Source organism: Paramisgurnus dabryanus, chromosome 7 (assembly GCF_030506205.2).
Source record: "Paramisgurnus dabryanus chromosome 7, PD_genome_1.1, whole genome shotgun sequence".
NCBI lineage: Eukaryota > Metazoa > Chordata > Actinopteri > Cypriniformes > Cobitidae > Paramisgurnus > Paramisgurnus dabryanus.
This window is the reverse complement of record NC_133343.1, coordinates 11945933-11960646: the sequence shown is the minus strand read 5'-3', so window position 1 is coordinate 11960646 and position 14714 is coordinate 11945933. Positions and strand designations below refer to the sequence as shown.

General features: G+C 35.9%; 1 protein-coding gene and 1 pseudogene across 4 annotated transcripts in view; one reads left to right on the top strand and one right to left on the bottom strand.

The window, feature by feature from the left end:
* The window catches only part of rptor (regulatory associated protein of MTOR, complex 1), a 343625-nt gene extending 330930 nt beyond the window's left edge, over positions 1–12695 (top strand). For all 4 annotated transcript variants that reach the window (XM_065253269.2, XM_065253268.2, XM_065253267.2 and 1 more), the window contains one exon: positions 11071–12695. In XM_065253269.2, coding sequence (XP_065109341.1) covers positions 11071–11139 — 69 coding nt within the window. In that variant the 3' untranslated portion in view covers positions 11140–12695. The remainder of the gene's footprint in view (positions 1–11070) is intronic.
* On the bottom strand, positions 193–309 carry LOC135734430 (5S ribosomal RNA; annotated as a pseudogene).
* Positions 12696–14714: the final 2019 nt, after the last annotated feature.

Here is a 14714-nt window from a genome sequence, read left to right as displayed (position 1 = left end):
GGGGCACAGCCCTACTTTTTTCGAATGACATCCTGGGATTTTTAATGACCACTGAGAGTCAGGACCATGGTTTAACGTCTCATCCGAAAGACGGTGCTTTTTGACAGTATAGTGTCCCCGTCACTATACTGGGGTGTTAGGACCCACACAGATCACAGGGTGAAGACCCCCTACTGGTCTCACTAACACCTCTACCAGCAGCAACCTGGTTTTCCCAGGTGGTCTCCCATCCAAGTACTGACCAGGCTCAACCCTGCTTGGCTTCAGTGGGCAAGCTGTCTTGGGCTACAGGATGATATGGCTGCTGGTTAGACTCCAGAGGGTTAAACACAAAAGCTCTTTTTGCAGTTTTTGACTGTGCTCTCAATGGACACCTGGAGAACCCTCTTCAGACAATCGTACACAGATTCTCTATAGCAACAAAGCTGTTTGGCTTAAAGGAGCGGTGAATCAAATACTCAATTTAAATTTGATAATTTGTTATATAAGAGGTCATCATACTGAACATCCTGCAAGTTTCAGAACTGAAAACGTCATGCTACTGAAATATAACAGTTTTTGGCACCAAGCCAGTAAAACAAGCCAGTGTGGAATTCGGAGAAGTATGACGTCAAAGTAGAATTGAAGCACCTCCCCATAGCCAAATACAAGGACCACTTTTGTAGCCCAGCCCACAGCTTCGCGTGACACACGTGTGTCTCAACAAGTAAACATGTCTTTAAAGATTGACAAATGTAACCAAAATGACTTTTAAATAAATTTTTTCTGAGAGACTTTTATTTTGACGCGGTGATCTGTTATGATAGACAAACCATGGAAACGCATTTTCGGTTGTGGAAGAACCGCGTGGGAACAACACAGAAGCTAAATACTTTAATTCGGAGGCTTGGAACATAAAATTAGGAATGCATGGATAAAGTTTGCTTTTGAAGAAGTTCCAGCTCGTGTGGGGAGTGTTTGTTAACTTTGTGTACACGGATTCATTTGTAAAGAAGTCGATGCTGGATTTGCAGAGAGACTGTGATTAAAAGCGCCACTTATATTGGATCTGACAACAATGACACAGCAGTATAATACACAGTAAGACATTTTACTTTATTTAAGTTACTGCGTTTCACTATTGCTTTGTTAGAAGAGATTGCTTGATGTCCTGTTGTAACATTTACTTTACTAAAAACATTAAACGATTAATAAAGGTACAACACTTAACAATACGACTGTAATTTAATGGTAGAAATATACAAAGTTAGTTATAAGGAAGGATTTATGTTGTATTTGTGTTGTATACGGTAATTTAGGCAAGTTGTGTTTGAAAGGTCAAACACTCAACAAAGCTCATTTTTTATCATATAACTGAATGTAAAAGCAACCTCACAAGCACAATAGAAATATACAAAGTTATTGATAAGGATTTATCAGCCGCAGTTTAGATTCTGATGCGCGCTTACTGTGTTGTATACAGTAATTTAGTCACGTCGAGTTCTGTTTCTACTTTACTATACGTATTGTCATTTATGTGTATCATCTTTAGCACCCAGAATCTTTTGTGGCTCAAACATATTTGTGTTCGGCTGCTATTTTTATCACATTAATGTTTTTAAAACATTTCCCCACATGTAATGACGGGGAATGAAGCTGTCCAATCATAGCATTGGGTGTTTACGTCCAGGTCTCAAATGCGGCCCGCCCCTTCAAACAAACCATTTCTCCAGAGAGCCACTAATCCATGTTACAAAATAGCCTATTAATTATTGATTTTGATGTTTTTGAATGTAAAAACTACGCGAACATCATAAGTAGACATCAGACAACAGTATAAAACAATAAAATCGACAAATTCACCGCCCCTTTAAATATTAACATCAACAAGAATGAAGTTCTCTACTAGCCCGCACCAGGGAGAGTTGTAGACCAGCCAAGCATCACCATTGGTGGCACCCAGTTCTCAAATCACCTTCAAGTACCTTGGCAGCGCAATTTCTAGTGATGGATCCCTGGACCAGGAGATAAATATCAGAGTTCAAAAGGCCAGCCAAACTCTTGAAAGGCTATGCTCCAAAGTTCTACAAGACTCTACCAAGCTTAAAGTGAACAGAGTGGTGGTCCTCTCGTCGCTCCTGTACCGATGCGAAACATAGTGTCTTAAATAAAAATAAGCCAGTCTAAATGTAAAAAAAACATTAAAATTAATAAAGCATTTTTAAAATAAAATATTTGTAACATATTATTAGTACGTTTAGTGAACTTAAATGTAAGTTTTTGGGAGACCCAATACTTAATTTATTGAGGCAACGAGTTTACTCATTAAAATTAGTTCAGTCTACTTATTAGGGTTTTCAGTGTATACATTAACATATATCTATAAAATATAGCAGATACAACAAGTGACCGACCCTTGGTTGAAATTATGTAGAAATGTGTGGGTAAAAATGTATAGAACAAAATGTTTTAGGCTCCCGCGGAGTGAACCAAAAGCCTGTTAATAAGGTTTTGAGCTCGTCCAATTTCAACCACATTCAGAGGTTTTTGTAGTGTCAACGCACATGTGGTTGAATGTGGTAGAACAGCCACACCGGACCACCATCTTTTCGCCCATTTTTCTGATCTGAGGTACTGAACACAATGTTTTACGGGTTTTCTGACTTCTGGCGCGAACACACGTGTACAGCGATATTTTTAGCCTTTCATTCATAAAACAAAGCGGCAAGCGTGTGAGGGTTGCGATCTTATTTCATCAATTGCCCTGAAAATTCAGAGAAAGCTCTAACATATACATGTACAAAACACTGTGCAGCATGTTTACTTAAAACACAAACAGCGGACTCCGATATATATTTATATATAAGTGTGTGTATGTATATATGTGTGTGTGTAATATATATATATTAGGGCCGGGACTCGATAAAAAAAATTAATCTAATTAATTAGAGGCTTTGTAATTAATTAATCGAAATTAATCACATTTTAATCACATATAAATTGTTATGAACATTGTTATTTTTTCTCATGGATTTTTAGTATACCATGAATAATGACTGAATACATAAGCTTAAGCAACAAAATATTGTTTATTTTTGTTCAACCAAGTCGTTGTACTCGGAGTCGTGCTAACGTCCACGCTAGCTGCTATATGTTTTGCATTGAGATGATACTTGAGGCTCGATGTGCTGCGGTGATATGTGAATTCCTTGTTGCATAGCTTACACACAACCATGCTCGTATCGACGCTTCCATCCGTTCATTTTTTACAAAAAAATCCCATCCACGGGGCCAACCAAAGCGATCTCATCAGCTTCTTCGTTCATGTTCACTGTGGTTTGTTGTTGTCTGAAGTCATGAACGCTAGTTGGTGCTCCAGTATAATCGGTCCGCCGAAACTCATCCAATGAGAAATGTTCCGTGGTGCAAAAATAAGTGCGATTAAAATGCGTTAAAAATGTTTAACGTGTTATTTCTGGTGTAATTAATTAATCTTAATTAACGCGTTAAAGTCCCGGCCCATATATATTAGGGATGTCAAATTATGCATTTTCCCATATTCGATGATCATTTAAATTTACGATCAATCAATCGAATAACCGTTAACAGTAATAGTGCAGTAAGCCATTACAGCAGTGGCATATAGCCAATGACATAAAAGTGTGCTTAAAAACGCCAGCTTCCTCACGCGAATTAAATATTTTATTTTGTCTAAATAACATGCTAGTGGGATTGTTAAATGAGTCAATGTAGTTGGTGTTTTGATAAAAATCATCAATTTAATCTTGTAATGAAATATAATGACTAATAGACACAGTAAACTCCGCCTCATAACGGGCACTCCGCACAGTCAGATAAAAGTCCGTGCGTCCATGACAAAATAAAAGTTTCTCATCAAGTGTTCTTTTTATAGTTGTTCACCTCGCTTTTCAAGTCATTGATACACCACTTGTTGTAATTGTGTCCAAGAGGCACACAAAGGACACTTTTTCCGTCGTCACCTCAGCTTTAGACCTGCGGCGTACTTTCAGCAAAGATGCTTATATTATGAAGATTTCAACCTTCCATTAGAAAACCCGCAACAGTGTTTAGCGTCTAGCGTTTCAGCCAGTCAATAATGATGATCAATGATATATGTTGATATATGTTCAGAGTGTAACTACAGTCAGTTACAGTTTACATTTAACAGTTTCTTGCCAGAATTTAAGTTTTACATTTTAATCTTTTTATTAAAAACGGCTTCTGGTCTCCTTCCCTGTGTAAAGCAGCGTTAGCAGCGTTGCTATGCTAATCTTGCAGGCTTCCCTGAAGAGGGTCTTTGCTTTCAGTATCCTAACTGTGTTTAGATTTTCGGCATCGGACCCTCTCAGATCCACTTCGGATGCCATTTCGTTGCGTTAGCAGCCAGCCTCGTCTCGAATGAGGTTAAAAAGCCCAAGTGTGTGTTTGGCATCGAGAATCGTTGTGATCATGGCTAATTTAACTTCTTCGCGCTTGGTTAGTTTTTTCACCAGCTGTGTACGTGCTTTGCGCACGTGCTTGCCTTTTCGAGAATCGTTAAGTTTTATCGATTTAATTCTTATCGACAATTAATCGAAGATCGATTAATTGTTAACATACCTACTATATGTGTCTGTGTATATATATATATATATATATATATATATATATATATATATATATATATATTCATATTTATGTATGTGTATGTGTATGTATGTATGTATGTGTATGTATATGTATATGTATATGTGTATGTGTATATACTGTCTGGAGAATTGTTGGTCGGCTGAAATATCTGTTAAATAGAGACGTCTAACATCAAATACACATTTGTTTACTATTTAAAGTGTTACGTTTTTAATTGAAAGTTTTTAATTAAAAGCTAAAAGTCACTTTGCTATCTGTTATCATTTCCCACAAATGCTTATTTGTGGTTTTGTACACTAAATATCTTATTGTCATTTGGCTTCTTTGTGGGCTGAGCATTAATCTTTTTTAAAGATTCAAACTTCTTATTCATTCTTTAAATAAGAAGCTGCAGCAGGCGTAGTGATATTATGCACTATCCCAAATTAGTCCCCTGCCACTGAAAGTAACCAAGGGGACTATTTTCTGGCAGTGCGTAATATCACTACACTTCCTGCAGCCATGTTACCTTAGCAAAGTCACTGATTATTACGGCAGTTTGAGAGTATCGTTCCTAGCCATATCTGCCTAGAAAATCGCAGCTTTTAATTTTCTATCGGTCTTAGTACACAATGGAACTACAGAAGAGTCAAGTTTTAAATAGAAAAATATGTGAATAGTCTAATCAGATTCAATTGATTGTGCTAAGCAATGCTAAAAGTGCTAGCACCAGACCCGGAGATCAGCTGAATGGATTTCAAAATGGTAAGAATCAAATGTTTAACTCTAGGGGAGCTGGAAAATTAGTATATTTTCAAAAAAGTGGAATGTCCCTTTAATACATGTATTGCTATTAGTTACTAGTATTTTTAATTGTAAACGCAATTTAATGTAAAGTCTTATTTATAAAAACAACTGCTTAAAAACTAAAACCACAAATTCACATTCACTCAGCCCTAAAGTCTAAACCCCTATTAATTATTTAGTTTGATGTATGCTAGTGCAGACTGAATTATTCATTTATCTTAACTCTAAAATCATTTGTTTGCATTGTTTGTATACTGCACATTGACACTTTATTTGCATCAACTATACCCATAATAACATTTTCTATGTTTTTCTTTCAATAAAGATAAACATATTTATTATTGTCTTAACTTAAAACTTAGTTTTTTAATTTATAATCAGATTTCATATGAATAAGTTTTGAAAAGTGTTGAATGCGAACGTGTGAGATAAGATATCTGGAAGGAGACGCGGCGTGTTTGTCTATACAGCCACATTTTATGAAATTGATTATTTAAGTACATATTGTAAGTGTAAATATTCTTAAAAGGTGTTTTTCGTCTGCAAAAGTTCTTTGTTCGCTATTTTATGTATAGGCCTATGCCTTAATAATATATATGTACATTTTACATAAAAAATCTATTAATGTTATAATATATAATTTATATGAATAAATATGTAAAACTAAATAAAAAAGATATCATATGCCGACTGTACAGTATGTAAGCATATGTTTTCTTGTTCGCTCCACGTGGGTTTAAACTGCATTTTTCTAAAGAATAATTTTTAAACTTTATTGGTGGTGGTTGAGAAGAATTCCTCTTTCCATATGCAAAGCATTTTAGTGCAATATAAATGTATCACAATGTTATTCTTAATATATAAGAATACAATATTTTTAACTATATATAAAGATGCTTAGTACAATATCTTTGCTTCTGACAAGTTTCTGTATTAAATCAGTAAATCAATCACAAAACGTGTTGACAGTGGCAAATAAAATGCTTGTCAAGTTAAACAAAGCAGAAAGGTGTATAAAACTGCTTTAATGAACAATATTTGAACTGTGCTCTTTTGGATACTTCTAATTTTCTCATGTCATCTTAATAGTTGTATGTGCTGTTATGCTGGGAGGAAGGGGTTGACGTCACTTTGCTGTTTTAATAGCAATGTTAAATATTCAGCAATGCCCTTATTATCTTCTGGAAACAACCGCAATGACAAAGCATATAAAAATTTTGTTTTTATGCACCACCTGGTGGATATTCTGTGAAGCAAAAAACATTAAGGGAATTTGTAAGTAAGCACCCCCCCCCCCCCCCCCCCCGAAAGCACTTGCAGAATTCTGCGAATTGCCAAATGCCCCAGGAGAAAACGTGCATTTTTTTAAAGCCACATCTGCATAAAAAATACGAGAAATAAAATCATAATAAAAACAAAGATAAACGAGTTTAAAATGTGTATAAAACAGTGTAAACGAGTATAAAAACAGTTTAAAATGTGTTAAAAAGAATAAAACAGGAGTAAAAGTGACTTGAATCTTTATTTCCAGATACAATGACTTCAGTTTTGTCTTTGTTTAACTGGAGATGTTTTCATGCATCCAACTGTTAATTTTATCAATGCATTTACATAGAGAGTCAGTGGGGCTGTAGTCATTGAATGACAGGGCTAAGAATATCTGGGTGTCATCTGCATATCTGTGGTAAGCAATTTGGTTATTTTTCGTTATTTGACCAAGTTGAGAAATATACAATTTCAACAGAAGCGGTGCAAGAATTGAGCTCTGTGGGACTCCACATGTCATGGGTGTCCACTCAGATCTATGGTTACTGTACCTATGTTCACATAGTAACCTCTCCCTTATAGGTATTATTTAAACCATTTGAGGACCATTCCAGAGAGCCCTACCCAGTTTTCCAGTCTATGTAAGAGTATGGTGTGATCTTCCATGTCAAAGGCAGCACTAAGATCTATTAGCACCAGCACTGATATTTTACCTGAATCAGAGTTTAAGCGAATATCATTTATTATCTTTATGAGCACTGTCTCTGTGCTGTGATGCTGACGGAAGCCAGATTGAAAATTGTCCAGATAGCCATTTGAGTTTAAGAATTTGTCAGGCTGATTGGTAACACTTTATTTCGATAGTCCACTTTAGACATTTTACTAACTATAAGTAACTTTGCAACTACTTATCAACTACCAATCTTTAGAGAATTAGTGGACTGTCTGCTTAATATCTACTAACACTTTATTGTGATGATATTTCAACAGACATTCAACTCTCTATAAGTATCTTTGCAGGTGCATGTCAACTTATTCCACTAACCCAAACCTCTTCCCTAACCCCAACACTTAAAGTCTACTTATACACTAATGACAGTTAGTTGATGTATAGTTGCAAATTATTGAAAGTTAGTTGACATGTAGTTGCAAAGTTATTTATAGTTAGTAGAATGTCTAAAGTGGACTATCAAAATAAAGTGTAACCGGCTGATTGAAAACAACCTTTTCAATGATATTGCCTATAAAAGGAAGATTTAAGATTGGTCTGTAGTTGCTAAGTGGGGTTTTGTCTAGGTTAATCTTTTTTAGGAGAGGCTTAACAACTGCCATTTTTAGCGACTCTAGAAAAGTGCCTGTGATCAGAGAGGTATTTATTATTTTTAAGAGATCAGTTTCTAAACAGCTAAACCTTTTTGAGAAAGGATGTGGGGAGCGTATCAAGGCTGCAAGTTGATGCTTTAAGATTTTGTGCTGTTTCTTCCAAGGATATCAATTGTCAAATTCTGAAAGAATGACTAATTTCTGAGGTTGTTGTAATGATATCTGACTGACCACAGTACAATATGAGGCCATATTTATCGCCATTCTGATATTACTGATAGTTCAGAGAAAAATGTTGCAAAAAATGTTGTCAGAGAGTATTTCACTAGAGACTTGATTTGGGTTTTTTTTAGTCTCTCTACCTTAGCAAAAAGAGTGTGAGTGTTGTTTATGTTGTTGTTTATAATGTTTGAGAAGAAGGTCTGTCTAGCTGTGCCTAGTTCTACATTGAAAGCACAAAGACTGTCCTTATAGATGTGTTCTGCCACATATGTTCAGCTTTTCATGCTCTGTACTGCTGTTGTGTTTCTCCTAGGTGCTTTATGTCTGCCAGTGATCATCCTGACCTTTACTGGAGCTGTACTATCAATAGCATCTTTAACTTTTAAGTTAAACTTTCAAGAAGAACATTCACAGAGTCTGCTGATATGTTTGGCAACATTGATATAGCATTCATAAATACCATTCATAGACTTATCTAGCATCAGTGGCAGGACAGATCAATAAATCAAAGTAAACACAGAAATGGTCAGAGAGTGCTTCATCCTAAATAATGGTAGATTAAATGATTAGATCCTTGCTAATAAGCAGACCACTGTGTCCCAGATTGTGTGTAGGACCTTGCATGTGCTGGGTAAGATCAAAAGTGTTTAAAACATTTACCAGTTCAACCGCAGTATTGTTTTCTGCATTGTCTATATAAATATTGAAATCTCCAGAAATAACAAAACAATCAAATTCAGAGGAAATTGTTGATATTAGTTCTGTGAATTCATCAGCAAATGTTGGCGTTTAATCAGGTTTCATTTAGAAACATAAAGTCCAGGTTGTTAGTGGTGATAAGTTCATTAACTAAGTGTGATTTGTTCTTTAGTGAACGGGTGTTCAGAAGTTCTAACTTAACAGTAACTGGTTTTGGCCCTGTATCAATCTCAGAATGAAGTAGATAGAATTGCAGTGCGGCTGGACAGGGCCGCCTTCTTCCTATTACATATCAGGACAGAGATGGGGAAAACTAAAGAGACATTGGGCTCCCGCTTGTTCTCCAGACATTTATGATTGTTACTGCGGTCGTAGCAGGGACCCAACACATGTCAGTTACCAGTGCTGTTTGCAGATGAGGGCTGTTGTGATCCCTGACGTAAAGGAAGAGGTCAGAGTGCTCTCTCAGATGTAGGGGGAGGGCAGGCTGGGCCCAGGGGCTTTGGTGGTTGTGGAGCTCGCCTTTCTTGGTTGATATTTGGGGACTCGCAGTAAAAGAGTGGGTGAGGGAGAGAGAATGTGACAACTGTGATCAGCTGTGATGTTGTTGTTCCTGGAGACTGGGAAGTTTTATCTTGCCTTTCTTGGTTGTTATCCACAGAAACGTCCAAATAGACAAAATGATTTGGGAAGTTTGGGAAAGCAGTTTAAAACGAAGAAAAAGCTGATTTTTTTCAAAGTTATTAGCAAAATAGGCATTTTTCATATCTCAAGACTACTAGGTGGCACTGTGATGAAACTGTTCATGCATCCTGAGGGCATGACTGTAAAAACACGTCACACTTTTAATCTCAATACACAAACGGATACAGCATCATAATTATTTTGTCATGGGACACCCTAAATGGCCGCCATTAGGTATTGTTTGACTTGGCATGCCTCGAGGAATCATCCATGATCACTGTTATGATTTTAGATCTAAGTTTGCAGTTTTTTTAAGCAAAACGTTCTGAAACCACTAGTTGGTGTTGTGAGGCAATGGTGCTTGCACTCTCGGGTCATGACTTTAATGACATAAACTAAGTTTCAATACGCAAAGGTTCTGCGAAGATACAGCCTTAAATCCAATCTGGCGTGCTCGCAATCAAATTCATTAGCACAGGACACATGAAAGGATTGGTCTGTCAAAAAGCTTTTGATAACTTTGTCACGAGTGTCTGTAGATGATCCGTATCAAATTTCATGCCAATCAGACAAATGCTCAAGGAGGATTTTGAAAAATTGGTTCATAATATGATTCAAAATGGCAGGAAGTAAGTTTGACATATTTGGTACCATTGTACTCTGCATGAGCCAAAGAATCAACAGAGTGAAGTCAGTTTTGTTGCCACCTATTATGACATTAATGGCTGTATGTTTTTTTTGAGAGGACAGCAAATCTATACTGCTACACAAGCAGATTGATTACTCTCAAAAAATGTATTTCTTAATATTGTCCCTTGAAAAGATGTAGTATTTTTTATTAGTATGATTAATAAATGAAATGGTATTGCATTTAATTGACTTTTCATTGTTCCTTGCTTTGTGACAATGGTGGAATGTTCGGTTATTTTTTCATATTAAATAAATAGGTGTGAAATGCAAGTGCCTCTGTAGGTGTGAAGATGACAAAATCTTTGATGGAATTACTTGCCATGGCAACAAATGGCTGTTGTATCATGGTAGGATACCTCAGCAAGATACGTCCAAATCTTTCCGGAAGTATCCTAAACTGGTGGAATTTGATGTATACAGTCAGTGGTAGATGGGATAATTCCAAAAATCAGTCATGTAAACAGGAGTTTTCTAGTACAGATACAACTTTTTTCATGCCGTGAAAGCGTCATTATGAACCACCCTAATATCTTGCTATATAACTATATAAATGCATTATAATTTGCAGCACTTTGTGCTTGGACCCCTAAAAATCCTTGCAAATATAATAGTTCCAGCACTTTAAGTTTGAACCGTTAATATAAGTAGTTTGTTTACCTCATTTACAATTTGAGTTTGGAACAAGATTTTTGTTTGCTTTTTATGTGTTTGAAAAAAAAATTCAGTATACATTTTTCTGTTAAATAGATTTTTTTCTTTATATCTCCTCAGCCTCACCTGGCAGTGGGCAGTAATGACTACTACATGTCAATCTACTCGGCAGAAAAGAGACTCAGATAACATCATGACATCTTTCTGACCCCTGCTTTACCAACCCCCTGCGTGCACCCACATGTGAAGACTACAATTAGTATAATTATTATCATAATTTTCATTTTAAAATGGATTGTACACTTTTAGATTGTACATAAAGATAGAAAAACAACTCAATTCTGCAGTCAAAGCAGGCTGATGAGTTTGGGACTGTAAACCTTTTTTAAACCCCTGCAGAATCCGAAAAAGCAACCTGAAGAAGGGATCTCTATGAAGGATGACAGACATACAGAAGCTTCCCAGGTTTTGGGTTTTCACACTGGTGCCTGACTATGAAAGAACTCAGAGAACTCCCTGAAGCCCTATGTGTAGAACAATGCTCTCATGAAAAACTGACAGTCTAGCTGTAGAACTGTGTGTGCGTGTGCGTGTGTGTGTGTGTGTGTGTGTGTGTGTTGCACGTTAAGGAGGCTACAAAGAGCTAATAGATTCTAAATGACCATTCTAAATGGCCGATTACAGCCTCCCTCCACATATAATTCCTTGATTAACATGCATGTACACACGGTGCCAAATCCTCTCCCTGTGCTGGGAAAGAAATGCACAAAAAAGAGGGTAAATGTCTAAAGGTTTTAACACAGAACTGTCAAGACAATAAGAAAGGGCGAGGCTTTCGCATCCATTTTTCAAAACTGGGCCATGCTGTTTCCTCAAGATTTTTTGTTGTTTATTGCATTCATGGTTCCTATTTAAAATTCAGTTAGTTGAGTAACACTGACAGTTTTTCCGAACATTCGATATCCAACAGGCAACTTCGGTATGTGTGACATGTTTGTGTTTTTGTTGGGCAGTGAGAACTGGCCTGCAAAGCACACACCCATCTACCTGACTTTTTTATAAGCCGCTGTTTTCACAGCACTTTCTCTATAATGAACAATGAACATGTCCTGGTTACCCAAAGAATGAAGCAGTATGACCCACAATCAATATCATGTTTTCGCAGGAATAAAACTATTTACTTAAAGCTTGGGGTAATGCAACAATAATCATAATTTGGTTTGAATTATTGTAAATTTAGTACCTCATCTCCTGTATTATATATATTTTTTTCATTTCTATTTTCCCATAATCTGGTTATTAAAAAATATCTTTATTTATAGAATTATTTTTGTTACCAGTTAAATGGGTTGATGGAATTTGTTTTATTTTTAACGAGCAACATTTTTACCTTGCCATCGTTTATCTGCTCATTTTCAGAAATTATGTTTTTCATGATTTGGATGCCACTCATATGCTGTTATCATGCATTAATCCTAAAGGAAATATTAGATTTGTTTGCAACAAAATGAGAATGTAGTTGAGCACCTATCAATGGATTTGTATGCTAAGGGACTAGGGAGGTACTTTATCTTCATGATAATAGAAATCTTTACGATTCTACTAATCCTTAATATTTTGTATATTTAAGAATCTATTACAATAAATGTAAACAAGCAGGTGTTTTCTGTGGCTGTACAATGCTTTTTACCATAGTTTAGAATAACCAAGGAAATCAATCAAATAAACCAGATGCATAAATCTCATATTTGCTTGTCTTTTTAGTCTTCCTTTCATCCCTGCCCTTTTGCAGTTAACCCCCTATCATACTTTTCTTAATTTAGTATAAATCCTTGGGTGGGGGGTTGCATCCTTGTATTCATTGATTAGATAAACCACATTATTATTATTTATTTTGTCATTGTAACTAAATTGGTTAAGTTTAAGTAACATAAAAATATTTGTTGATTTGACAAAAATGCTGCATATTTTTAAAGTGTACAGTTCCATCAGGGAAAACCCAGTTTACTTAGTGAATTGCATTAATTATTTGCTCGCCTTTTTTAATATACTGATGGCAAAAGGTAAGACGTGTTTTTATATCACGTTCTGTTAACTGTGAATTTTATTTAATAATTTAGTGTGTACATTAGGTCTCTTAACTAATGTCATGTGCTATAAAACCTGTTCTTAAAAATCTGTTGATTGTCACAGTATAAATGGCGGAATGTGTTTTTGTCAACATTAGCTTGAAGAGATTTAGTAGATCTGTTAAAGTTTGTTTTGCTTACGTATTGTAACCTGTAAGTCTGTACATGTCCATGTCATTTATACTTTTAGTTTGGTGAATTTTCTGGACACTTTGTTTAAATACCTATAATGTGGTTTAATAGTTCTATTATTTGGAAATGTTGTTGTATGATCAGAGGAAATTATGCCATAACCTAGGTTTTTTGTGAAACGCCGTTAATTGTCTGCATCCATGTGCACAGCAATGTCTATGTTCTCTGATTTGTTACCAGGGGAGGATCTAGAAAATTATTTATGGGGTGGCATGAGAACTATGACACTGAAGTCTCCATGCGTGGTTCTTGTGGATTTAAAAAATTAAAGGAATAGTTTACTTTCATAAAAAAATCTATAATTTACTCACCCTCATGTCATTCAAGATGTTTCGGTCTCTCTTTGCTCAGTCAAGAATAATTTACATTTTTGAGAAAAAAATTAAGTTACAAACAGGGGCGTCGGACTGGGGGTAAAACCAGTACTGATTACCAGGGCCCCAAAGGAAGAGAGGGCCCTTGAAAAGTCTGGAATATATTATGGGGGTGGAGCATGAGGGCCCATCAGGACTGCCTATGCATAGGGCCACAGATCTGGTGCAACGCCCCTGGTTACAAATGAAGTATAACAGTAGTATTTAGAAACAGAAACATAATCAATTCTATAAATTAAATATATTTAATTTCTTTAAAGCTACAGAAGTGATTTTCCTTTTGTCTTTTGTTGTTTGATTAACATCATTGCATTTAACATAGTGTGTTAACTCACTGACACAAAGAAAAGCAGATTTTTTGAGGGTACAGGCACTTTAAGACTGATTAAGCACGGATCCATATACTGACACACATCCGATTTCTTTCTGAACTGTGTATTTACTTAGGACATACTGTAACTGAGACTTCTGGTTGGACTGGAGTGGTGCCATGTAAATACGTAGAGTTGTCAAGCTCCTCACAAGCAACTTCAAATTTTGTTTTATATAGCTCTTATTTTATGCATATGCAGGCCCGGTTTGGCCATAGGGAGGACCGGGAGAATTCCTGGTGGGCCAGTCTGTTTTTTTGGCCACAAGGGCCGGCATAAATTGCGGGTGAAAGATGTCCCCACAGCTTTATGTCAAAGTTGATTGAGCGCGACTTCATACGAATGGCTTCTAAAGGGAAAATTATCTACAAATCGTATTAAGTCATAGGTGTAACAATGAATCGTCTATTAATAATCATTCGCCTACTCATGCAAGAAACAAAAATCTATTTAATGCAAAACTCATCTTAGTTTAGTGGATGAAAGTAAGTCATATATGATGTAAAAGTAAAGTTATTTATTTATTAAAAAAAAAACATTGACACAAGTTAGGCCTACCTTATGTTATTTGACAATACATGATCTAAGTACTAAAAAATTAAGATAAAGTTTTTATTTTCCATCTGCTTTCCCTGCAGATTAGATAAATCTTGCTTGTATATGTATATCAGTGGTTTCCATGCTTTTTCAACCAACAG